This window comes from Megascapheus bottae, chromosome 25, assembly GCF_031878675.1.
Source record: "Megascapheus bottae isolate mThoBot1 chromosome 25, mThoBot2.hap1, whole genome shotgun sequence".
Classification (NCBI taxonomy): Eukaryota; Metazoa; Chordata; class Mammalia; order Rodentia; family Geomyidae; genus Megascapheus; species Megascapheus bottae.
Genome location: NC_143533.1, coordinates 18,335,610 through 18,361,715, shown reverse-complemented (window position 1 = coordinate 18,361,715; position 26,106 = coordinate 18,335,610). Strand labels below are relative to the sequence as shown.

The window sequence follows — 26,106 nt, the reverse complement described above, 5'->3', positions numbered from 1 at the left end:
GTCATTTTATGAGAAGACTTTACTCAGATAATGTTATGGAAACATCTGGAAAAAGGCAGAGCTCACAATTTTTTTTCCTCCTTCAGTCTGAAGTCTTCCTTTCTGATTTTCCTGTCAATGCATACACGATTCTCCTTAAACACAATTAGTCTAGGTTGACAAGGGGGCTGTCAAAGCCACTGTCTTGCTGGCTAGCCAGGGGAGCAATCAATTTTCTTGAAGGCTGCTGACATATTGAAGACGGTATAGTACTGCTAAGTTTTTTGAAATCTGACTTAAATCTATCAGCTGTATGATGAGATGGGTGTCCAAGAGCCACACTGGATTTCCTTTGCTGGGAATACCCGGGTTCTTCTGACAGGCCCGAAGTGTGATAACTCTGACATTTCTCCGGATGACAACTGAGTGCTGAAAATTGTTTGAATGGAATCAAATCACTTAGAGTATCCAGAGTTCCTTGTGGCCTATCATGTAAAGACAATGCTTCATGACTGTTACGGAGGAAAGGGGCATTGCTGGAAAGCCAATCGAATGAGTTATGGAAGTCTCCTCCATCCTTTACTGGAGTTTCCTGCACACCTAAACCTTGACTTTTCTCAGATAAAGCACTGTCGCTTTCCGACGGTGAGTTGCTCATATATGCCTTGGAAGCAGGTCTTTCATTAGGGTCTTGAAAGCTTGTTGGTGTGGATCCAGATGAGGGTTTACTTCCATATGTTCCAAGAAAGGGGTATGTGACTGAATGTAGAAGTGTTTCCGAGCAGGTGCCACCAAGTAGGTCTTTCTTCTTGTGTGATATCAAACTTCCTTCACCTTCGCATAGAACAAACTCAGGAACTACATTCTTTGACAGAATGTCTAGGTGCTTGCAACTACCATCCCCAAATTCGAAGTCTGAAGGTGACCCTTTGTTACCCACATGCTTTATGTCTGCATGCTCTGAATTCTCTAACCGCCTTTGTAAATTACAAGCAGCCCTCCTCTTAGGAATTTGCTCGCAAATACTTCCAGGGATAGCTTTTACACCATTTGATTTGCTTTCAATATAACGAGGTACATTCTGATTCACATCATTTCTTTTTGATTTTTCAATGGCATTCAGCATCTCTGAAGTCAAGGGCAGTGCTACTACGTGCAAGGGAACACAAATTAGGAGAAAATTAATGTTAAGGAGAAAAATAAATACAGGATTTTATATAGTCTCAAAGAATGCATATAGATTTTAATCATTGTCAAAGAAAAACAGACCAATGCTAAACATGGAGTCATCCACTAAACACAGTTTGTTCCTGAAATGGAATACACTGAGATTGCTGTCCAGCTAATTTATCGTTAATTTGCAATAGGTGTTACAACATTTCAAGGTCCACGTTTCCAATTTCTGAGGTTAAGTGTAGACTTTCTAAAGAAGAGAGTCTGGTAAGAAGATCCCCATCCACCCACTTCTCACAAGTACACACCCCTTTGCACAAGCTAAAAAGAGCTGATGATTTAGTTAGCTATGATAATGAACCGTGTCAAAAGCAAGTCTCACAGCACAGATTACAGGCATCCACATACTGTACCTTGGCCTCAAGAGGCATGAAAAGGGTTTGGTTCTATTGGGGTCAGCATGTGTATACTGGTGTCTCAGATCTACAAGATTGTGATATGCCGCTGCCCCTTTAGTACTTAAACTTCCTACCACCATTCCAAAACTTACACAAGTAATTGCTCATGAATTCCTGAACAATCTCAGTCTTAGGATTGCTGATGTTCCCACCAACTTTTATTTTTTATTTGCTCATGCTTGTCTGGGTTTTGTTTCCTGTTCCTTTTGATTCTGTTAATGTCCCACCCACCCCCCAAGGTTTTCCCTACTAGCTTGAAAGATGTATCATCTATTTCCATTTCTTTGTTGGTTACTCTTTAAGTTTTAACACACATACTTAAACCTACCTTTTCTTCCTAGCCAGATTTATCACTACCTATATACTGTCCTTGAATCCAGCACGGTGGCTCACACCTGTAATCCTAGCTACTCAGGAGGCTGAGATCTGAGGATCAAAGTTTAAAGCCAGACTGGGCACAAAAGGACCTGAGACTCTTATCTCCAATTAACCTCTAGAAAAACTGGGAAGTGGGGCTTTCAAGGGTAGGGCGGTATCCTTGGGCTAAAGAGCTCAGGGACAGTGCCCAGGTCAAGTTCAAGGCCCATTACCCAGAAAAAAATAAACCAAAACTGAATTTCTCAAGTTCTGCATTCTGTTTTACTAACTCTTTTGTGTTAGGTACAAATTCTGTTGGTTTGGTTTTGTTATTTGTGTTTTGTTCTATGGTTGCGGCTTTCCATTGGTGATGTATGCCTATTCTTATTTAAATGCTTGTCCTGATCCTTCATCTGTTTCCGTTGCCTGTCAGGGAAGGGCAGGTGAGCTGTACTTGGTCAGAAATACCTAACAGCTCTCACACTAGACAGGGGTACTCATAAGTCCTCTTGGGTATTTAACTACATGGATACTGTCATGCTTGCAAGATTCCTGTCACCCAGCTCGATATTAGTGTTAGGAAAGAAGATATGGAAAGAAAAGTGTCTCTACCTGGTTGTCATTGCTTTAGAACACAAACTAAGTATCCCATAGGTGTTTCTAAAGCCCAGCACTTTCTGCCAGAGCCTCCACATGGTGCAATTTTGATCTTTTCCTTCTCCTGAATGGTATCCTCTAGCAGTTTTCAACTGAAGCTTCCTATTATCAACCACATACTTGTCTTCTTTCTTTCAGCTCCTGGCCTATCCATCACAACCTTTATAACCCTGTTATCATTCCATTTATTGTATTTTGTTATTTAAACTGAAGGGAAATGTGGAAAGGGGTGACAGCGATCATGATACATTATATTCCTAAATTGCTCTAATATATGGCACCTCCTTTGTAAAACTACTCAAGGACAATTAAAAAATTTTAATCTTTTCTACCATCTGTAGGGATGGCAGCAACAATGAACAGCTGGTGGACATGCTGTCTACTTGAAATAGAAACTCTGCTCTGTTTGTGTGTGTGTACATGTATGTGTGTATATATTTTTCTAGGTTAAGTAATTCCTACGACAACCTGACAAATTAACTCTTACTCCTTATACTTCTTCTCATACTGAAAAGAAGAGAAGCCATCTGAGCAACTGATTCGGACATACCTGATGGTACAGTTTTACTTGGGGATCTACTAGCAGTAGGTGTTTCCAGCAATTTTGCCATTGTAGCAAGTTTACTAGCAGCATTCATAATTCTTCTCTCAGGCCTGTGGGAGATTCCAGAATTAAAAAAAAAGCGCATGCGCGCGCGCGCGCGCGCGCACACACACACACACACACACACACACACACACACACAAAATTCAGCTCCACACACAATTTAGCTCCAGGACCGTTTACCTATTAGCTCTGCCAACATTTAGGGTAATAAAACCTTGGGCCGGGAGTTTGGCCTAGTGGTAGAGTGCTTGCCTAGCATGCACAAACACCTGGGTTTGATTCCTCGGTACCACATACATAGAAAAAAGCCGGAAATGGTGCTGAGGCTCAAGTGATAGAGCTTTAACCTTGAGAAAGTCCAAGGACAGTGCTCAGGCCCTAAGCTCATGCCCAAGACTGGCGGAAAAAACAATAAACAAAAACAAAGCCTCTTCACCCTGAACAGCTGATCACAAAACAACAGTGAATTCTGTGATAAGAAACTTGGAGAGATGATAGACAAGTGGTTTAGACTAAACGTACCCTTCTTTTCCATCATCCTGCAAAATCTGCTGGAGGCAAATGAGGTAGTATTTACGCATCTTGCGGGCCGTTTCTTGACGTTCTCGCAGTACCTCTGCCTTCACGATTTCTGCAGCTCTTTCCTTACTCTCCTGGATATATCGAAGCATGTCACCTACAACAGTGAAGAAGTCTCCATGGAATGCAAGCTTATGAGCATTTTTTTCAAAAACTATTTTAGTAGACTCAAAAGTAATGCTAGGGAAGTGGTACTGTGGCTCAAAAGGTAGGGGTAGCCTTGAGCTGAATAGCTCAGGGACAATGCCCAGGCCCAGAGTTCAAGTCCCACAACTGACATAGGTAAGGGAATATGGTATATTTTGTACTGTTCTAAAACACATAGGCAAGAAAATGACAAATATAAGGCACATGCTTATAATTTCAATTATACATAATTTCTATCCAGTTTCAGTGAAAAGATACAAAAAGAATGGGAGAAGGAAGAGGAAGGGAGGGGAAGAGGGACAGAGAAGGGAGAGAAGGAGACAGTATGACTAAGTTCCATTACCTAGTCAATATTTCCAACAGCATTGATTAACTAAATGAATTACAACCTATGACACAGACAATACACTACTGTACAAGCAAAGTGGGAGGCTTACACTTACCTTTTGAAATTTACATGAAGTCTAGATTCATACCTTCTAAAAAATTTTTTTTGCCTCTTTAACTCAACACAGTTTTAATTGGGATTACTATGAGCTATGGCATGTTTTGCTAAATCCAGGACTATATTCTACACCTAGAATTTCTCTATCCTGGGGCCGGGAGTTTGGCCTAGTGGTTAAAGTGCTTGCCTAGCATGCATGAAGACCCGGGTTCGATTCCTCGGTACCACATATAGAAAAAAGCCGGAAGTGGTGCTGAGGCTCAAGTGGTAGAGCTCTAGCCTTGAGAAAGTCCAAGGACAGTGCTCAGGCCCTGAGCTCAAGCCCAGGACTGGCAAAAAAAAAAAAAAAAAAAAGAATTTCTCTATCCTTCTTATAACTGTCTATCAGCATAAGTAAACACCTGAAAACTACATTTTCTGTGCAAAATAATGAGTGTTTTTCCTTATTTGAAAAAGGAAACATTAAAATGAAGTACATGTCCACATAAAATTTCCAAATTATCTTTCTGAAATGTAACTAACACATAATATACATGTTATCCTACTAGAACAAAAAAATGCATAAATTTCACTTATTAACAGATTATCAGCAAAAAAAAAATCACTAGTGGCAACTAAGAAATCACTTTCAATGACATTGAGTTTTCAGAACAAATTATTTTCATCCTACCAATTATATTTGCCATGAGATCTTCCCTGATGTTTCTGTTCTAAAACAAATGTAATTTCAGGAGGTATATGTGCATATATTTGTTTTCTATGTAAACACTAGTTATGGGCCAGGAGCGGGACTAGTGGTAGAATGCTTGCAGAGCATGCACAAAGACCTGGGTTCAATACCCCAGTCATACACAGAAAAAGCTGGAAGTGGTGCTGTGGCTCAAGTGGTAAAGCACTAGCCTTAAGAAAGCTCAAGGTCAGTATCCACGCCCTGAGTTCAAACCCCAGGACTAGCAAAAGCAAAACCTAAATCCACTGGTTATTGTCTTAGGATATACTCATACTACACAATTTTATAATTAAAAAGCAAGATAAGTTCTATATTCCTGCAAACATTCTAAAGAGTAGCCAGAATCACCTAGTACTGACAGAGACTAGACAAGCAAATTTATAGCTATCTGACATCATCATGGACAAAACTGCTTGCTAGAAACAAGAGGTAACTACATCTTATGTAACATTTACTTTGCTTCAAATTATTCATGCTATTAGGTTACACTAAAGATATTTCCTTTAATATTAATGTCCAGACAAATGCAAAACAGGATCATCAACAATATAAAAATTACTTTATCACTTTGACATAAGTGATTTATTACTGTATAATTTGGAGTTGATATCAATGATCTCTCCCCTAAGACAAAGGAAAAGGCAATTTGGAAAATACACTGAAAGGACTAATATTGGTCTAAGTTTGAATTTATCTTTCCTGGCAATGAAAAAGACCCAAACATGCTAAGATCTTGGGGTTCTCTTGAGGAACTTACGTTTAATTTTTTTTACAGCTTTGATGTACTGGCCACGAAGATCTTCCAATGCCTGTCCATTATATTGTGGGTAAGTACTTTCAATGGCTCCTTCTGACAGTGACCTAAAGACATGATTGCAGACTGAGATTGCAAGACAAACACTTCACTTTAAAAAAAAAAAAATGCATTCATATACTTGAATAAAATAAGGTGAGAGTAGCTGAAGATGTTTTATACTACTGGGGTCTGAACTTCTTGAATCATTCCCCCAGCCCTTTTTGCTATGGCTACTTTTAAGGCAGTGCCCTGGGTTTTTTTTGTTTTTTGGTTTTTGACACTCCTGGGCTTGAGCTCAGGGCCTGAGCACTGTCCTTGGACTTTCTCAAGGCTAGAGCTCTATCACTTGAGCCTCAACACCAATTCCAGCTTTTTCCTGTGTATGTGGTACTAAGAAATCAAACCCAGGTCTTCATGCATGCTAGGCAAGCACTCCACAACTAGGCCAAATTCCCAGCCCCCTTGGGTTGTTTTTATTGTTTGCCTACCTGTGGCAGCCTGGACTGCGATCCCCTATTTATGCTTCCCAAGTAGCTAGGATGTCAGGTGGATGCTTTTGCTGAGATGGTGTCTTGTGAACTTTTTGCCCAAGCTGGCCTTAAAACTATGATTCTCCCAATCTCCACCTTGAATAGCTAACTATAGGTGTGAGCTACCAATGTCCAGTCAAGATGTGCTAACTTCATATACAAGGAAAATAAAGGAAAAACTTTAATACTATGTTTCCTCAAATACATAATGGTAAATCCTCATGATGAAAGTGTGTAAAAGGCTGGAATGTAGCTCAGTGACAAAGTGCTTCATTGTCAAATGCAATGCCCTGGGTCTGATCCCTAGTACCAAAAAAAAAAAAAACTAAAAAAACAAAAAAACACTAGGCTGGGAGTTTGGTCTAGTAGTAGATTGCTTGCCTAGCATGCATGAAGACCCAGATTCAATTGCTCGGTACCACATACATAGAAAAAAGCTGGAAGTGGAGCTGAGGCTCCAGTGGTAGAGCTCTAGCCTTGAGAAATCCCAAGGACAGTGCTCACCCCCTGAGCTCAAGCCCAGGACTGGCAAAAGAAAAAAAAAGAAAAACACTATCTGCATATGTATATTGTGTGTGTGTGCGTATATATATATATATATATATATATATATACACATCACACATATAAATATATATATATATGTATATATAAAGGAATAAACGTAAACAGGATGGACCATTTGTGGATAAATTTGGGAGATTTTCTTCTTTTATATACATTTCACTTCCAAAACAAAACAATAAAGGTAGTATTTCTATAAATTTGAAGAATGCTTAGAAGTAAGTCTTTAAAAAAAAATCTACCTTGGTGGAATTTTACAAAGTGTTCGCAGGTCTTCCAATTTGTTTTTCATGCCATTGTTTTCTTCTATTAATTCTTCAACAAATTTACTATTCTCTTCTACAAAAAAAGAGATAGTATGTTCATTTTTTTAAATTTTATTAACACGGATTTTTACAACCTATTTCAAATGTCATGCTAACAAGTATTTAAGAAGGGAATCTCTATATGCAATCAATGGCATACAGATTTTAAAACATAATTAAGGTTAAGCTGAGGGCTTGTATGTCTGGTGTGTTCATTTTTTAACTTAAGTGTGCCTTAAGTTCCCAAAACCAATGTCTATTGGGAAAACTACATGATTTCCAGTTGCTCTCATTCATTCATTCATTCTTCCATCCATTCATTAACCCTTACTCTAATCACTATTTTCTCCGCCCTTAAAATCTGGCTTCCATTTTACACATTGTCCTCGAGTTATTATGCAATTATCACATATGTACATGTTTTGCTTTCTAGCTAGACTGAAGCTCTGTAAAAATCTACAGTATCTCCTAATTCCATCTACCTTTGGATAACAGGTACATAGTCTATGCTCAGAATAAGAAGAATATCATTGAGCAAGCAATATAAAAGAAAATAGGTACTATTTTTAGAAATACATGCAAGATGTTGAGAGGAGATAGCGTCCATGTGAAATGAAATCAGCATGAATTTCAGAGGAAGGGGAAAAAGTCTGAATACTTGTTCAGTTTAGTTATCAGCTAACCCTACAAATTACTCAATTTTGAGCCACAGTACCACTTCTGGCTTTTTCTATGTATGTGGCACCAAGGAATCAAACCACAGACTTCATGCAAGTTAGGCAAGCACTCTACCACGAGGCCAAACTCCTGACCCTTGATTTTTTTTTTTTTTCTTTTTTGGTATTAGTAGCAGAGCTTGAATCCTGTGCCGTGCAATCTTGTTTAGCTTTTATATTCACTGTCAATTAAGCCATGCCTCTGAGTCTAGGTTGGTTTTTTTGGTTTTGTTTTTCTTCTGGTTGAATTGTAGAATTTCTTGGATTGTCTGGAATAACTTTAAACTATGATCCTCAGATCTCAGCCTCCTGAGAAGCTAGAATTATTGGCTGAGCCACTGGTGACATACTTGGATTATTTTTTAAATTATGACATAAAAGATAGTAGTTATTCCAAAATAACTATGTGAGACAATTTATAATCACAATATGCAGATGTCATTTATAAGTTACCAGCATATTTATCCTTGTCATTGTTACACAAAAATATTTTGTAACTATATTCCAGCTATACTTGGACTGATAAGTAATCCGCATATGCAACTATAGTAACTATACATTTACCCTCCCCTTTTGTTCCCTCCCCCCTTTTTTTTTTTTACAGTATTGGAATTAGAACCTAGCACTTGCTACCCATGCACTCTCTTGAGCCACGTGCCCAGTGCTAAGCTAAGCTAAACTGTCAGTGCTATTTTATTTTAGTTACTTTTTAGATTGTCCTACCCAGGGCTGCCAGGACAATCCTATGACTTCCATATAAGTAGTATTGGTACTACTACATCATCTGAATTTTTTTTTTTGTTTTGGGCCAGTCCTGGGGCTTGAACTTAGGGCCTGGGCACTCTCCTTGGACTTTCTCAAAGCTAGCGCTAGCTATATCCTTGAGCTACAGAGAACCACTTCTGGCTTTTTCTGTGAACCCAGGGCTTCGTGTATGCTAGGTGAGCACTCTATTACTAGGCCATGCTCCTGACCCAACTGTTACCTCTCTTGGTATGTCATAGATAGTAGTAGGTAGTTTCTCAGTCAACAATATTCACCAAGTATGTATAGTACTCAGCTACAAGGAGACTGTGCTAAGTACAGGATAGGACTGAGTTCTTATTGTTGAATGTTTTAAAGAGTGAAGGAGCGAAGGGGCTATGGTGAATATATAACAGGAAGGTCTAATCAGGCACAAAAACTTCCTCCCTGAGGAGGTAATGTGTTGGGAGTAAGAATAGGTGGTAACCAACCAATGAAATCAGAGAGTATGGTGAAAGGAAAAGTGAAGAGGCCCCAACTGAAGAGATCATAGCATGGTTCTACTGAGGGAGAGTAAAAAGGCTGGGGAGACAAGACAGAAGGGAACGGCGGAGTAGAGGCTGAAAAACCTTTTAAGCCATGTTAAATCGGTTCTAGTACTAATGGCCATGGCAAGCCACCAGAGAGCTCTTAACAAGACAGTGTCATGAACCAATTCACTTTTGTGTTTGTGTTCATATTGGGGTTTAAACTCAGGGCCTGGGTGCTCCACTACTTCAGCCACAACTCCAACTTTCAGCTTTTTTGCTGTTTAACTACAAATAAGAATCTCACAAACTTTCCTTGTTCAAGCTGGCTTTGAATCGCAATCCTCTGATCTCAACTTCCTGAGTGGGAAGGGTTATAGGTGTGCGCCACCAATATCCAGCCCAATCGTCACCTGGCTTTGTGGGACCAGGAATTTGGCCTAGTGGTAGAGTGCTTGCCTAGCATGCAAAAAGACCTGGGTTCAATTCCTTGGTACCACACACATAGAAAAAGGCAGTAGTGGTACTGTGGCTCAAATGGTAGAGTACTAGCCTTTAGAACAGTGCTCAGACCCTGAATTCAAGCCTCAGGACTGGAAGAAGGGGGGGGGAAATACTTTATGGAAAATGGATTGGAAGGAAAGATTAAGAGTCAGAAAGATTGGGGAGGTAATTGCCATTGGCAAAGTGGGAGAGTTGATGCAGAAAATAGATGACCTTACTCACTTTGGACTTTTCTAGAATTTTAGTTTCTTAGTCAAGTATTCATTGTTTGATGTACAGTGGACCCCATGACTATAATGATGAAGACAAGACATATTCCTTATCCTCAGGGTATCCCAAAAGTAAAATGAAGATTGGTAACAGAGGGAATGGAGGAAAGACCAAGGGCTATGGAGCCACATAATTGTGGCTCACTTAACCAAGAAGAGAAATTCAAGAGAGGAACCGTAGATAAGGTATCTTCTGACTGAATCCTAAAGGATCACAGAGGACCTCAAAGCTTGGCAGGGTTAAGTATACAGGAAAGACTAGCAGAGAGAGAAGCCAGCTCAGGAAGTTAAAGCATTTTGAATATAAATAGAACACAATAACAAGTTAAAGACAAAGCAGCCACTTAAGCCCATCTGGATTTCTTCTTCAAAAAGGTAATGGGAAATGACAGAATCAACGGTCCTCACAGCACTACACTGGACAAATAGAAGAGAGGTCCACTCACAGCTATATTGTTGTTTATGCCATTCCCTGAACCGGCTAGTCTCAACAAACACCTCCATCTTTCTAGGCTTACTCAGGCCTGCCAGAGCCTAGAAGACTGCTTGACACAAACTGGACCTTCAATACCTGTTCAGTCAGGAAGCTTTTAATCAGAGCTGAAATTTTCCTCTTCTGATTGTACTAATAATTTGATTAATAAAAGATTCAAATGATTTCCATTCATCCCCAAAGTGATGATTCAATGCAAAGAATGAACAAAAATGCCACAATTGCACATTTCAAGAAGCTGACTCCTGGATAAGTAGTGCAACTTTAGACGCTAACCTCCGATTTTCTCCACTACTGCTTTGTGCTTCCTTTCTAAATGCTGAAGATGCCTACAGCATTTCTCCAGTTTCCTTTTTAGATCCTGGCATTCCTGCTTTTCCTTTGCCAATTCTTGGTAGCAAGGTCCACAGCATACACTTTTAATTTCAAACACCTTTTTCTTATCTGCAAAAGTTAAATGATAGAAAACTTTTTCATCAGTTAAGACTAAGGACTATACAAAACAAAACCAAAAAACAAAACAAAAAGTATGGGGGGAGGTGGTGGAACCAGATGCCATGTCCATGACATAAGAGTGCAGGACAGTGGAAAGAATGTGATGCTAAGAGAAAGATGGGTTCAAATCCCATTCACCACTTTGCTGGCTGTGTGACTCGGAGCATTAACCTCACCAAGACTTAATTTTTTTTTAATTTGCAAACTTGGACCGTAGCATCTGCTCTAAAAACTGCCTCGAAACCTAACACTCAGGGCTGGGAGCATAGCCTACTGGTAGAGTGCTCATCTCTCATGCATAAAGCCCTGGGTTCAATTCCTCAGTACTATATACATAGAAAAAGCTGGATTAGCGCTGTGGTTCAAGTGGTAGAGCATTAGCCTTGAGCAGAAAGTGTCCAATGCCCAGGCATCCACAACTGAACCAAAATAAACAAACACTCAGACTTTAGTACTGAATATAATTTCCTACATAAAAGGAACCTTCTAAGAAGGGTCAGGAGTTTGGCCTAGTGGTAGAGTGCTTGCCTAGCATGCATGAAGACCCGGGTTCGATTCCTCAGTACCACATACGTAGAGAAAAGCCGGAAGTGGTGCTGAGGCTCAAGTGGTAGAGCTCTAGCCTTGAGAAACTCCAAGGACAGTGCTCAGGCCCTGAGCTAAAGCCCAAGACTGGCAAAAAAAAAAAAAAAAAAGGAACTAAGAATTGCCAAGCCATGGCTGGCTTCAGTACTACGAGGTATAAACACAAAATGAGACCAAAATAACTTGATATGCCAGAAAATACAAAAAAGCACTCAAAAACAGACACTTTACAAAGATGCAGTTTTGGGGGCTCCTCTAGTAGTGATTGTAAAGTTTTTAAAAAATATGTATGATGCCTGGATAGGTGAAAGGACAGACAGACAGACGGGAAGATGATTCTGAATTAGACCAACAGGTTGAGTGCTACTCGGTAAAATTATTTTGCAACCACCATGGTAATGATGATCAGCCAAGAACTGCCAATGACTGTCACATCAAAGATGAAGTTCTAAAGAAAGGAAGGCTATGTGCATGGTCTTCAAAGTGTCTCCCCAAAGATTGCTTATTAGGTCCAGGGGGAGAGAACCACATGAATTAAGTAATGAAGAAAGTGAGCAAATGGCAGGTGCAGTGGCTCATACCTATAATCCTAGCTACTCAGGAGGCTGAGATCTGAGGATCATGATTCAAAGCCAGCCAAGGCACTAAAGACAGTGAGACTCATCTCTAAATATCTCCACTTAAAAAGCAGTAAGTGGCACTGTGGCTCAAGGGGTAGGGCATTAGCCTTGAGCTGAAGAGCTCAGGGACGGTGCCCAGGCCCAGAGTTCAAGCCCTACGACCCAAAAAAAAAAAAAAAAAAAAAAAAAAAAAAAAACATTTTGACCAGGTGATCAAAATGAGACAAAACACAGAATGCTTCCAGATCTAAAAACTCATCACTTATGCAGCACTCCAGCCAAGTAAGCACAATCTGAATGAAGTCATTGAACAGAGTAAGATCTGTGTTTAAAAAAATAAATAAACAAAACAAGAGGTAAAGAAGAGAGACTAGTGCCGTACAAGAGCCTAGGGGAGCCAGGTGCCAATGACTCGTGCATGTAATCCTAGCTACTTAGGAAGCTGAGATCTCGACTCCAAGTCAGTCTAGAAAGCAAAAGCCCCTCTGAGACTCTTACCATCAATTAACCACTCAAAAAAACAGGAAGTCCTAGCTTTAAGCAAAAGAGCTTCCCAACAGTGTAGACCCTGAGTTCAAGCCCCAGGACTGGCCAAAAAAAAGTCTAGGGAATGTGAAGTACATACCATATTATATATTAAAGGAGGCCAAAGACACACAGGATAAGTTTTATCCCTAACCCAATACATTCCAACACAGGAAGGACAGTAAAGATGCAAGCAAGATATTATCTGGGTCAACTGACACTATGAGGGTCTGCTGACTTATACTTTCATCTGCTGTAAAATTTTCTGTACTTAAGGTACAAAAATGTCATGCAAGAAAATGTCTCCTGGGCTGGGAGCGTGGCCTACTGGTAGAATGTATGCTAAGCATACACAAAGCCCTGGGTTGGAGTCCTCAGTACTACATACAGTAGTACTACAGCCAGAAGTGGTGCTGTGGCTCAAGTGGTAGAGCATTAGCCCTGAGAAAGCCCAAGGACAGTGCTCAGGTCCTGAGTTCAAGCCCCAGGACTGGAGAGAAAAAGAAGAGAGAGAGAGAAAGAAAATAGAGACAAAGATATTTAGGGATTTAAAAAAAAAAATCACAATATCTTATCCTCAAATGGTTTTAAAAAAACAAAATTTACAAACATATACACACAGATAAGCACAAAATATTGGACAAAATATTATCAATAGTTAAGCCAGTAAGGGGTACAAGACTGTTTCATCTGTTCTTATCTTTGCTTTTTTTTTGGTCAATCATAGGACTTGAAACTCTGAGCCTGGGCCCTGTCCCTAAGCTCTTCAACTCAAGGCTAGCACTCTACCACTCTGAGCTACAGCACCAGTTCCAGTTTTCTGATGGTTAATTGGAATTAAAGAGTCTTGGACTTTTGTGCCTGGGCTGACTTTTAAACTGAGATCCTCAGATCTGAGCTTCCCGAGTAGCTAGGATTACAAGCTAATCTCCAACCTTTTTTAAAAATGCACAAAAAAAATCTGGTATAGTACCTGGCATGCAGCAAACATTCAACATTGTCATTAGTAATATATTCAATTTATAAGATTAAAATAATGTAAGAAATATAAAATGCAAATTCAGATCATAAATATAAATGGTATTGTAAAGTAGAAATATAAATTGACACAGACTAAGAAAACATATCAATGCAGAGTCACCAGTCTATAATATTTGTTAAATTTGGTTGGGGAAAACTATAGAGATGGAACTGTGGTGAATACAATTGGTTATATCCTAGTTCTTCAGTCCAGTGGTGAGTTCCTGGCTGCTAGGCTTTATAAACTACCTGTATAATGCCCATAAATTTTACATGAATCAAATATTGTATCATATATAAAATTATTTTAAAATAATAGGAAAGAAGACTGTAACCACACTGTCAACAGTAGCACACACCTGGATAGGAACACTACAAAAGACTTTACTTCGATTCAATTCCTTCTGTAAGTAAGGATTAATCTTTACTTATTACTGTATTTAAGGAGAAAAGATTGACGAAAGAAAAGCAAATCATTTGGCAGTATGTTTTGTCTTTAGCCAAAACCAATCTTTTCATAAGACTAATTTCTTTTACAGGACTTCCTAGAGCCAAATAACATCTGAAACTTGTTTCTATTCATTTTGCAGATTAAAATGCAATTCTCAAGCCATCTCAAACATATTTAAAGGAAGTACAAATTAGGTAGCACTTCTTCCACCTAATTGTCAATAAGACATTCTTAGTTACCTAGAATCTAAAAGTACAGGAAAAGGGTCTGTGAATAATAAGAAAAATAACCAATGATTGGCCTTTGAGGACAGCTAGGATTATCTAAGATTAGGGTAACACTTTCTGAATTAGAAACACTCAACTTAGTATGCATGATTTTTCCCTGGCAATTACTGTGCCTTTTCCAGGTCATAGTGGAAACAACAAATAGTAGAAACTGGATGTGGGAAGAGGGCAGCAACAGGTATAAGTGGTCCATTTGCTAACAGGATGGGAGCCAGTGAGTGATTTGCCATTGTCTTCCAAACAACTCTTTAGAATAGTGATTAGAAATATCATGCAGACTAGCAGACACCAAATCAATTACCAGCTTCTGCATCCTGCAAGGCCAGGGGCTGATTGCAGTCTCCAGCAGTGGGAACAGGCATTCCAGGGTCTTCTCTGCCAGTGGCCCAGCTAGAAGGATCTTCACAAATCTTTACCGTCTTTCTCTGAAATAAATTGTCTTCATACTTAATGCCTAGGGAAAAAAATCTCTATGCAAATTCTCATTTAAAATGCTAGTGTGAAAAAACATAAAAAGAAACTATTGCCTCGCAAACAATGTTGTCTAAACTATAAGCAAATATAGATAATATGCATTTATACTGGAGAAATTTTCAAAGAAGGTTTATTTGGTTAAACCACAGGACAAACAATATACAATCAGAATTACTTGAAAAATTCAGAATTTTTTCACTGCAATGGTAAAAATCTTTACCAACTATAATGCCAATCTTTTGCCTACTAGAAATTGAAAATAACAGTAAGTTATTTTAAATTCATATAGTATTTTTATTTTGAGTACTTTAACGTGTTAGTGGACTCAATGGGTAAGAATGTCATACTTAGCCAAGTTAAACATTTTGCACAAGATCATTTAATGAATGCTGTTTATTTCAGTTCCTGTTATAGGCAATATAGCTTACTAAGTTCTCTGGGTTTTTTTTTTTTCTTTTAGGCACCATTTTCGTATTTTGGATAACTAATAAAATCTCAAACAGAAAATATGACATTGATACACTGTTGAATTATGACACAAAATATATGACTTATTTCAAAAGCTACCATTTTTGAGAATTTTATTTACCAAGTGTCCAAAAGTTATCTATATATCTCACAGAATCAAGTCAGGTCAGGAGTTACAAAAAAAGGACAGGTTTCATGCAATCAAGAGTCTATGAGAGTGAGGATAAAAGGAGAAATGGAAACTAAGTACAAAGACAGGATATTATTTCTGGTTTCCACTCACATTTGGAGAAGAAAAGCCAAGTTAACAAAAAACAGTGGTAATTTTACTGTTTTTTCTTTGGAAGTTAAAAAATACTAAGTTTGCTTGCAAATTTTTTCTGGATACTTGCTTCCTGTCATCCATTCTGAACTGCTTTGTGACTATATTTTGATACTTGCATTTTACTAGAAACTGTCTTCATTCATTGCATCCACTCCACTTTAGAAATTTTCTGATCACTGTAATTATGTTAATTAGGGCTCAATTTTGTTCTATTAACTTCTACAAAGAATTCTAAATACTATAGATTTGGTAATGATTACTACAGCTTTAATAAGCTATAAATCCATTTCTTCATAGCTATGGCCCCTAGTCTGCAAATTTATAATCAGTGATTTACCTCCCAAGTCCTGAGCTCAACTGGCTCAAAAAAAAAAAAAAGGCAAAAGATGAAGTATTATTCCTATGACAAATGCCACATTTCAAAGTCATCTTTTTCTCAGGAATGGAATCTGACCCACCCTACAAAAACAGTCAATGTCTAAATTCTTAGCCTCCACAGACTTGTGAACCACTTAAGTCACAGATGATCTTACATTGCTTATACAATTTTAAGTCCTATAAAAAGATTCCTGGGTCAGCCTCCTATGAACTGAAACAATAGGAGTAATTTTAAATTTATAAATCTTTCAAAGTCCTCTGTCATTGACTGTCATTAGGTAAGAAAGGCCAATTGAATCCCAAGAGAAAAATAATTCTACATACACATGTGTACATAATACGTGTGTATGTATATAATATGCGTAATTTTTAGGAATAAGGCATCTAGAAGCTAAAAGCTCTAGCTCACATTTGTAACACTTTTAAGTTATCAAACTTTGACAAAAAAAAAAACAACCCTATCCTCTAAATGTGTTACAAAGTCTTTAAACCACAAGTTAAAAAAAAAAAAAAAAAGCTGAGCCGGGCATGGCGGCTCACACCTGTAATCCTAGCTACTCAGGAGGCTAAAATCTGAGGATCGAGGTTCAAAGCCAGCCCAGGCACAAAACAATGTGAGGGCCAGGCATGGTGGTTGACGACTGTAATCATAGCTACTCAGGAGGCTGATATCTGAGGATAATAGTTCAAAACCATCCTGGGCACTAAAGTCTGTGAGACTCTTATCTCCAATTAACCACAGAAAACTGGAAGTGGTGCTGTGATTCAAGGGGTAGGACAATAGTAGTCTTGAGCTGAAGAGCTCAAGGACAGAATTCAAGTCCCACAACTGATGACAAAAAAAAAAACTTAAGTCTTACATCTCTTAATCTATGAAATGCTTAAGAAGGAAAAGACAGCATAGAAAATCCCATTCGAATCTCCTCCAACCCCCAATGGCAATCCCTAGCTCTTTTCCCCCATGGGCACATACCTTCTCCTGTCCTGGGTTGGCATTTTTCCTGAGTAAGGACAACGTTGCTTGAAGGCCTTTCTGTACACACTCCTTCAGTCTCTCACAATACTGCATAGATAGCCATTTTGAAGAACAAGTTGACACAATCTCCAGGAGCTGCATGTCCTCGGGACCACCACAGTCCTCCTTCTGCATGTGCTTTAAGAGAAAGTCCAGCAGATTTAGGATGTCTTCCTCAAACCGATGGATTTCCAGTTGGGACTGCCTGGCTTCCTGTGCCATACATTCTCTACGGCTCTGGTCCAGACATGCCTGTAACTCTGCCTCCTTCTGAAGAAGCAGTTCCGCTTTTTGTTTCACAAAGTCTTCTTTGGCTGCCGCAAGCACCTCAGTAATTTTATTGCGATGATCATCTAAAAACTGTCGGTAATCTTGCTCATTCTGTTCTTGAATTCTGTGAATTTCTTCTTGCTTTTCCCGGTTCCATTCATTCTGGGCCTTCGCCAGCTCAGCTCTGATAACCACAGGGACTTCCTCATTCTTTAACTCTAGTTCTTTCTGAAGAGATTGGATCTTCTCTTCCAACTCCTTTCCGGGCATCATGGTTTTCTTTACATTTTCAAGCTCGCTTTTCCATTTTTCTTTTGCTTCAGACAGAGCCAATGAGAGCTAAAAGGTACAACACACTCATTTCAAAAGTCTTTATGATTCTCATTAACAAAATTAACTAAGCACCTATCTGGGTTAACCTAATGAGGGACTTAAAATCCAAAGTAAAGGGAGTCAGGCATCCTAGCTACTCAGAATATTGAGATCTGTGAAGATTGCAGCTCAAAGCCAGCCCACCTAGTAAAGTCCATGAGACTCTATCTCCAATTAACCACTAGAAAACAGCAAGTGGCACTGTGGTTCAAAGTAACACAGCTCAGCAACATCACCCAGGCCCTCAGTTCAAGCCCCACAACCACCACCATCACCACCAACAAAAAAAAGGAAATTTACATGCAATGTCATTCCAAAAAATATAATTAGAAAATCATCTCCATTTTAAATCATCTAATTATTTATATCCAAGGTTATACACAAAACAAACATTCTTATAATGGAGAACTAGAACCTGAAAATGGTATATGCATTTATGTGATCATTTATGTGTGTTTTATATGTAATTAACCAAAACATTTCTTTTGAGGTTTTGTGCTTATATGGGGATTTGAACTCTGGGCTTAAGCACTGTATCTTAGCTTTTTCACTCAAGTTTAGTGCTCTACTATTTCAGCCAGAGCTCCACTCCTGACTTTCTTATGGTTAGAGTTAAGAGTTTCATAGTTTCCTGCCAGAAGTGGCTTATAACAGGGATCCTCTGATCTTGGCCCCCTGACCAGTAGAGGATTTAATGTGTGAATCACCAGCACCCAGCTAGGATTTTTCTTTTTAAACTTTTATTTTAAAATGTTTAAATTCATCATCTTTATTGCAGAATGGGAAAATCTGAATTTTAGTATAATCTACCATAAGACTTTTTATTATTTTTTTTATTTTTTTTTTTTTTTGCCAGTCCTGGGCTTGAGCTCAGGGCCTGAGCGCTGTCCTTGGACTTTCTCAAGGCTGGAGCTCTACCACTTGAGCCTCAGCACCACTTCCAGCTTTTTTCTATGTATGTGGTACCAAGGAGTTGAACCCGGGTCTTCGTGCATGCTAGGCAAGCACTCTACCACTAGGCCAAACTCCCAGCCCTACCATAAGACTTTCATTATGTGATAACTCTTACTTAAAAAAAATCTATTAGGCTGGGAAGGTAGCTTACTGGTAAGAGTGCTTGCCTAGCACACATGAAGCCTTGGGTTCCACTCCTCAGTATCACATAAACAGAAAAGGCTAAAAGTGGCACTGAGGCTCAAGGACATTGCCCAGGCCCCAAGTTCAAGCCCCAGGACTGACAAAAAAAAAAAGAATTTATTAATCTTTTAATTAAGCTTTTAATTCATAGATATGACTATCTCTGACTTCTATCTCAGACTAAACTGGAAACAATTATAGTTCTGGGACTCAACTTTGAGTTATCTAATACAGTCTATTATGGGTTAAGGATGGACTATAATTCCTTTTCTAGAATACTAAAGAATGTCTAGTCCTTTTCATTTTTCCAAATATTAGAATTATTAGGTCAACTTTCAAAGTTAGTTTCAGTTTGCTGGCACTTTAATTAAAAGCATTTAGACCAAGAAATTCAGTTTTAAGAGAGTACATGCATTTTTAACACTGGAGTTTTCCTTTTAAGGAATATAAAGTCTCTGGAAAGACTAGTTGGCTATTTACCAAAGAGAAAATGCTGACATAGCACAGAAAAACCTTTATTCATGAGAAAGAACATTACAGTGCTAGCATTGGTGGCTCACAAAGCTGAGACCTAGAAAATGATTTGAAGCCACCCAGCAAACAGAGGCCTAATGAATTAAATCTCCAATTAACCCAGAAAAACAATTGGATTAGAGGCATGGCTCAAGTGGTAGAGTGCTAATAGCAAGAAATCTTGAATGAGGTATGAGGCCCTGAGTTCAAGTGCCCTTGTGCACACACAAACTAATAGAATATTACATAGTTAATAAACACCCATTCTGATCAACCCTAGGCAAAGTTACGGACCGATAAAATGGGAATTAATTTCTAAATCAAGGTTAGGATGTTAAAATACCCAGGCATTAGTAGCTCCTGCCGGTAATCCTAGCTACTCAAGAGGCTGATATCAAACGATGGTTCAAAGCTAGACCAGGCAGGAAAATAAGTCCATTTTTTTTTTTTTTTTTTTTTGCCAGTCCTGAGGTGTGAGTTCAGGGCCTGAGTGCTATTCTTGGGCTTTCTCAAGAGTACAACTCAACCACTTGGCCACTCAACTCTACCACTAGGCCAAACTCCTGGCCCTTTTTTTTTTTTGCCAGTCCTGGGCTTGGGCTCAGGGCCTGAGCACTGTCCTTGGACTTTCTCAAAGCTAGAGCTCTACCACTTTGAGCCTCAGCACCATTTCTGGCTTTTTTCTATGTATGTGGTACCCAGGAATCAAACGCGGGTCTTCATGCATGCTAGGCAATAAATGCATATTCACAAGAGAGGTAAGGGAAGAACTAAGGAGAGGACCTCACTTTCCAGGATGGTGCTTACCCGATTGGCCACCGAGATCTCTTGCTGTTCTTCCCACTTCTTCTGTTCTGCTCTCACATGGGCTTTATACTCTCCAAGCTCAGGCAGTTCTTCTAGCCATCGATGACGAGCATTTTGCACAGCCGTTTCTACCTGTAGGACATTGCAAGGAGACAGAGGTGAGGAAGGGTATTGCAAATAACTATTCTACTTTCCTGCCCAGTTTATAGTGTCTCCCTGTACTAGTTACACATCTATCTTATTCCAAAGAGCAAATTCAATTCTTCTTTTCTAAACTTCCCATACTGTCCCTTGAAAAATACAACTGGAAGTGGGATCTCTAAATGTTTGATGAATAATACTAAAAGTATCCTCCAAAGTACCAACTGCCATTTCCAATCAATTCTATTGACCTTGGAGAAAAAGAGAAGGCAGACCACAGGACTGCTTGGTGCCAGCTGCTGCCAACCACTAACCACCCCTTTCTCATTCCTCATGGCCCACCCCACATGCATCCACACAGCACTGGAGTTTGGAGTCTAACATCTGGCCAACTTTCCTGCTGTCAAGAACGAATTACTAGCCGGGCACAGAGGCTCACACCTATAATCGTAGCCACTCAGGAGGCTGAGATCTGAGGATCTCGGTTCAAAGCCAGCCCAGGCACCAAATTCCATAAGACTCTTATATCCAATTAATCACTAGAAAACCAGAAGTGGCACTGTGGCTCAAGGGGTAGGGTAGTAGCCTTTAGCTGAAGAGCTCAGGGACAATGCCTAGAGTTCAAGCCCCATGAGACGGACCAAAAAAAACCAGCCAGGCACCAGTGGCTCATACCTGCAATCCTAGCTACTCGGGAGGCTGAGATCTGAGGATCACAGTAAAAAAGCCCATCAGAACATGAAAGTCCATGAAACTCCATCCACTTATCTCCAAATAACCACAAGAAAATTGGAAGTGGCACTGTGGCTCAAGTAGTACAATTGTAGCCTTGAGCTGAAGAGCTCAGGAACAGTACCCGGGCCCAGAGTTTAAACCCCACTGACCAAAAAAAAAAAGGAATGAGTTATTACAAAATGAGGGAGATTCCTTGCGTTCAGCCAAAATTAAAGGCTCGATGAATTATAAGGATGAGCTAATTATAAATCTGTCACCAACTATAAGATGACCAGTTATTAATGTTTTTTCTAATTTTCTTCTTAGACTATATACATACACACATAAATACACACAGAGGACTGATATAACAGATTTTATCTTTTACTAAAGTACTGAATAACAGCACTTTGTAAATTCCAATGGGTTAAAAATATGCATAAAGCTGGGCGCAGTGGCTCACACCTTTACTCCTAGCTACTCAGGAGGCTAAGATCTGAGGATCAAGGTTCAAAGCCATCCCAGGCACAAAAGGACTTGAGATTCTTAACTCTGATTAATCTCCAGAAAACGGAAGTGGCGTTGTGGCTCAAGTGGTAGGGTGGTAGCCATGAACTGAAGAACTCAGGGACAGTGCCCAGGCCCGGAGTTCGAGCCGCATGATCCACAATAAAAAAAACAAAAAGTGCATTTAAAAAAATGCTATGGGGGGCCAGGAGTTTGGCCTACTGGTAGAGTGCTTGCCTAGCATGCATGAACACCTGGGTTTGATTCTCTGGTACCACATACATAGAAAAAAGCCAGACGTGGTGCTGAGGCTCAAGTGGTAGAGCTCTAGCTTTGAGAAAACCCAAGGACAGTGCCCAGGCCCTGAGCCCAAGCCCAGCACTGGCAGAACAAAACACCTTAAAATATATATGAGGAAAAAAAATGCTATTGAAACATCATTACCTTATTTTAGTTTTTGGAATTCTAGGGGTTGAACCCAGAGCCTTATACTTGTCTATGATTTACATCTAAGGTCCCTGTGGAAATTTATATTCCGTAAAAAGTTATTAAAATATCTACTCTATCATATTATGCTACTTTTTATTCACAAGATATATAATTTCCTAAGTATGAAAGAAGCACTTTAAGAACATTTCTTTGCCCACAGAACATTTAAATTAGTAGACATTTTAGAAAATAATTGTTTTAACAAAATGTCCCTGAGACAATTAAATGTATCTGCTTATATTTCCAGACTTTAAAAAATGCCCCCATAGAGTCAGGTAAAACAATGTATACAAGCAAATTTTCAATTATTTCACTAAAAATGCATTTTAAGAGTGTATTTTTTAAGAAAGTATCTCAATTTAGGCACCATTTATAGTAGATGACATCCAAAATAACAAATACATAATAGAAACCTGGTCAAGATGGTTGACAAGAGAGTCTATTGTCAAATTAAGACACCAACTACTTGCATAAACAGCATAATTCCCCAAAAACCATCTGCTACATTTACAATGTAGTTGCTCTAATCGTTGATAAATGTGTGTTTGGATATTCTTGATTTCAAAGATATTCTTGGTTTCAAAACAAAAAACAAACCCATAAAATCACAGGTTCATTTATCACAGAAAATAGATATACAAAGCTTGTCTATTACTCAAAACAAAGGAGTCCTGAGACCAAAAACGCTCAAAGATCACTAACAGTTAAGTATGACGTAACAGACAAAGCACTTTATTCTGTTTAGAAATGCAGGCTCTCTGTGTTTCTTAGAAAGACATTTCTTTGATGTCAAGTCACCTGCCCCAGTTATTAGCTGATTGGGTGAGTGTTTTAAAAGGAGAGGCAATGGCACCGCTTTCTGGCAACTGGTGGGAACTACAAGTTCCACTTAGGGTGCACCTGCAGATTCTATACTGTCCATCTTAACACCATTAAATACGTTATTCACACAGGCTAATGTATCTGTAATATAGTAAAACATGGTATGTCAAAGGTTCTTAACTAAACTGTTCTACATTCAGATATAAGATGACTATCTTTAACCTCCAGCACCGTTAATGCTTCGATCTCAGAGGAACAACTTTTACACTGAAAGAATATGCAGGGAAACTACAAGGTAGCAGTTCATTAAAGAAATGGAATGATGAAAACTTTATGGACATGGCTGGTTTCTAGAAAGGCAAAAGAAAAAAAATTTAAGTATAAAGTTACAAACAAGTTCCAAGGTAACATTTGAACAAGTTTCCTACACAAGCAGTACCAATGATTTTACTGGGAATCATGCTTTTTACCTGTTTGGTCATATTTTCACAGTATTTAAGCTCCAGTTCAACCTCTAGTTTCTTCAAAGCCCCCTTGAGAGCTATTTCCTTCTGCTGTTCTAAGTCTTGCAGAATCTTCTGTTTCTGCTCCTCCAGCAAGACTGTCATCTCAGCCTTCGAAATGACATCAAGGGTAGCAGCCTGGTCAGTCTGGATACCGAAGTCTGAAGTGTTCTTTTTCATTGTCTTTAGAGTTTGATCCAACTTAGACTGCCACTCTTTTTCCAGCTGTTGAATGAGGTTTTGTTTGATCTGATTTTAGAAAAAAAGAAAATTAAGAAAAACACTCAAGGAAAGTAAAATCTAGAAGAGTCAAAAATCAACCACAGCTGTGTTTGAAAACTAGACACTGTAATTCTATGAAATTTAGAAATGCAGTCAATGAAAATGTATTACCAAACACAACTCAAAAGTCTGTTTGACCAAAACTATGCAACAAAAATCACAGGGAAAATTTGATTGTATTGTAAAGGTCACATGATTTTGTTGTGAATGCACAGAAGAGCTAATATTACCACCATTAAGATGGCATGATTAAAGCAAAAACCTTTTGGTATTCCTATGTTTTGCTGTCAATATCATACTTCCCACAAAGCAGGCACTGAGCCACCTAATTAATGATCATAGAATGAAATTGATATTTAAAAAAATTTTACTGGCTTGAGCACAATGGAGTCTTATTTATTTAGATGTAAAATGTTATGGGGCAGAGTTCATTCAAGAGGGAGGCATTACTGGAAGAACATCTTCGTGGTTTTCTTACTTTCAAGAGTATAGGATTCCAGTCTTCAAAGCGTGTAGGATTCCAGTCTTAGGCAAGACTGGAAATAATACAATTTGCTTTTGTTTCTATTCTATTCTTGAGTAGCCACAGTTCTCAAACCACCTTCATGTCTACTAGATTAATAAAAACTCACAATTTTATAAATAGGAAAATCTAGTTTAAATAAGAGTGAGATTATCTTTTACATTTCTCAGTTTTTTAAGTAAAATACTGATCTTTAAAAAACTACTTAGATAGTAAGTAAGCTTGTGCCTCAGAGCTTGCCCTATTATATGCGGAGGGAAGAAGGAGAAGGAGGGAAGGGAAGAGAGAGATAGAGAGGGAAAGAGGAGGAGGGAGAGGGAGAGGAGGAGGGAGAGGAGGAGGGAGAGGGAGGGAGAGAGAGAGAGAGAGAGAGAGAGAGAGAGAGAGAGAGAGAGGGGGGGGGGGAGGAGGGAGGGAGGGAGGGAGGGAGGGAGGGAGGGAGGGGGAGAGAGAGAGAGAGAGAGAGAGAGAGAGAGAGAGAGAGAGAGAGAGAGAAGGAGGGAGAGAGAGAGAGAGGGAAGAGAGAGGGAGGGATTGAACTCAGGGCCTGGATGCTGTTCCTTCAGTTACTCTACCATTTGAAACCATTTCTGGCTTTTGAGGAGTTAACTAGAAATACGAGTCTCCTGGACTTTTCGGAGTCACAATCCTCCAATATCAGCTTCCAGGCATGAGCGAGCCATGGGCACCCAGCTCAGACTATTTAATTACCAACATTCACCTTGAATTACCAGAAATATTACACAATATGAAATTTGATGATGGTTTCATTTTTAGGAATGAAAGAAGTACCTCCCCTACCTCACCCCCCCCCCCAATAAAAAGACCTCTTATATCCTGAATGTGGCTTAAGAGTCAAGTAATTGTAAGCAGCTAATAACCTCATTCTGAAAGATACAACAGATAATGGGGAAGGTACTTCCCAAGTAAACATTTTATGTCTGCTTAGGAAGAACTGCCTTGTATACTTAATATGGTTTTTTTTAACATGGTGACAAGAAAGATATTTTAACCCACACCTCTTTCCGTTCCTTATCCCACTGTGCTTTGGCTAACATCATTTCATTGTCAATCTGCTGCTTGATGCCAGCTTCTTGCTCTTTTATCCACTTATTTTTTTCCAGCACAAGAGTTTCTTTGAACTTTTCTTCAAGTTCCAGCTGCAATTTGCTTACTTGTTCTTCTTTTTCCTCCAATAACTGCCTCTTAAAAATAAAATTCAAATAAGTACTACTATGGAACACTAACAGCCTAAGTAAAAAATAGTAATTCACTTAAAAGTAATTCACTGTTCGGAAAAGGCTGCATGTCAGAAGATCACTTCTGTAATCCTAGGTACTCAAGATGCTGAGAGCTGAAGGATTGTGGTTTTTAAGCCAGCCAAGGAAAAAAAAGTTCACTAGATTCCATTTCCAAAATAATCAGCAAAAATTCAGAGTAGACATATGGCTCAAGAGATAAAATGTCAGTCAAGCAAGCAAGCCTAGTGAATGTTAAGACTTTGAATTCAAACCCTGGGGCCTGGAGTAGGGAAGAGGTGCGGAGCTCAACTGAAACTTAAGTAGAATCAACTTAGTTTGTATTGCAGTTGAATAAATAAGCTTTAACGTGGAATATATGAAAAGCATTATGAGTAAGAATATGCCTCATCTGCAAATTTATAAGCCTTCACTGATTACTGTACAATATAAAGGGCTCTATGTATGTAAAGAATTAGTGATGAGGGAGGAAGGAGGCACGGGAGTTTGGCCTAGTGGTAGAGTGCTTGCCTAGCATGCAAGAAGACCCAGGTTCGATTCCTCA

General features: G+C 39.0%; 1 protein-coding gene across 8 annotated transcripts in view; it reads right to left on the bottom strand.

Moving 5' to 3' along the window:
• Cep152 (centrosomal protein 152) overlaps window positions 1-26,106 on the bottom strand; it is a 75,497-nt gene continuing 49,391 nt past the window's right edge. For 4 of the 8 annotated variants that reach the window (XM_090358448.1, XM_090358447.1, XM_090358449.1 and 1 more), the window contains 10 exons: window positions 25,323-25,508; window positions 23,466-23,747; window positions 20,323-20,454; window positions 17,182-17,832; window positions 14,865-14,988; window positions 7,265-7,361; window positions 5,890-5,993; window positions 3,754-3,907; window positions 3,175-3,278; window positions 1-1,128 (listed from right to left, as the gene is read on the bottom strand). In XM_090358448.1, coding sequence (XP_090214574.1) covers window positions 146-1,128; window positions 3,175-3,278; window positions 3,754-3,907; window positions 5,890-5,993; window positions 7,265-7,361; window positions 14,865-14,988; window positions 17,182-17,832; window positions 20,323-20,454; window positions 23,466-23,747; window positions 25,323-25,508 — 2,817 coding nt within the window. In that variant the 3' untranslated portion in view covers window positions 1-145. Of the gene's footprint in view, window positions 1,129-3,174; window positions 3,279-3,753; window positions 3,908-5,889; window positions 5,994-7,264; window positions 7,362-10,856; window positions 11,025-14,864; window positions 14,989-17,181; window positions 17,833-20,322; window positions 20,455-23,465; window positions 23,748-25,322; window positions 25,509-26,106 lie in introns of all 8 variants that reach the window. The other 4 variants (XM_090358450.1, XM_090358454.1, XM_090358453.1 and 1 more) reach the window with 3 other exon arrangements.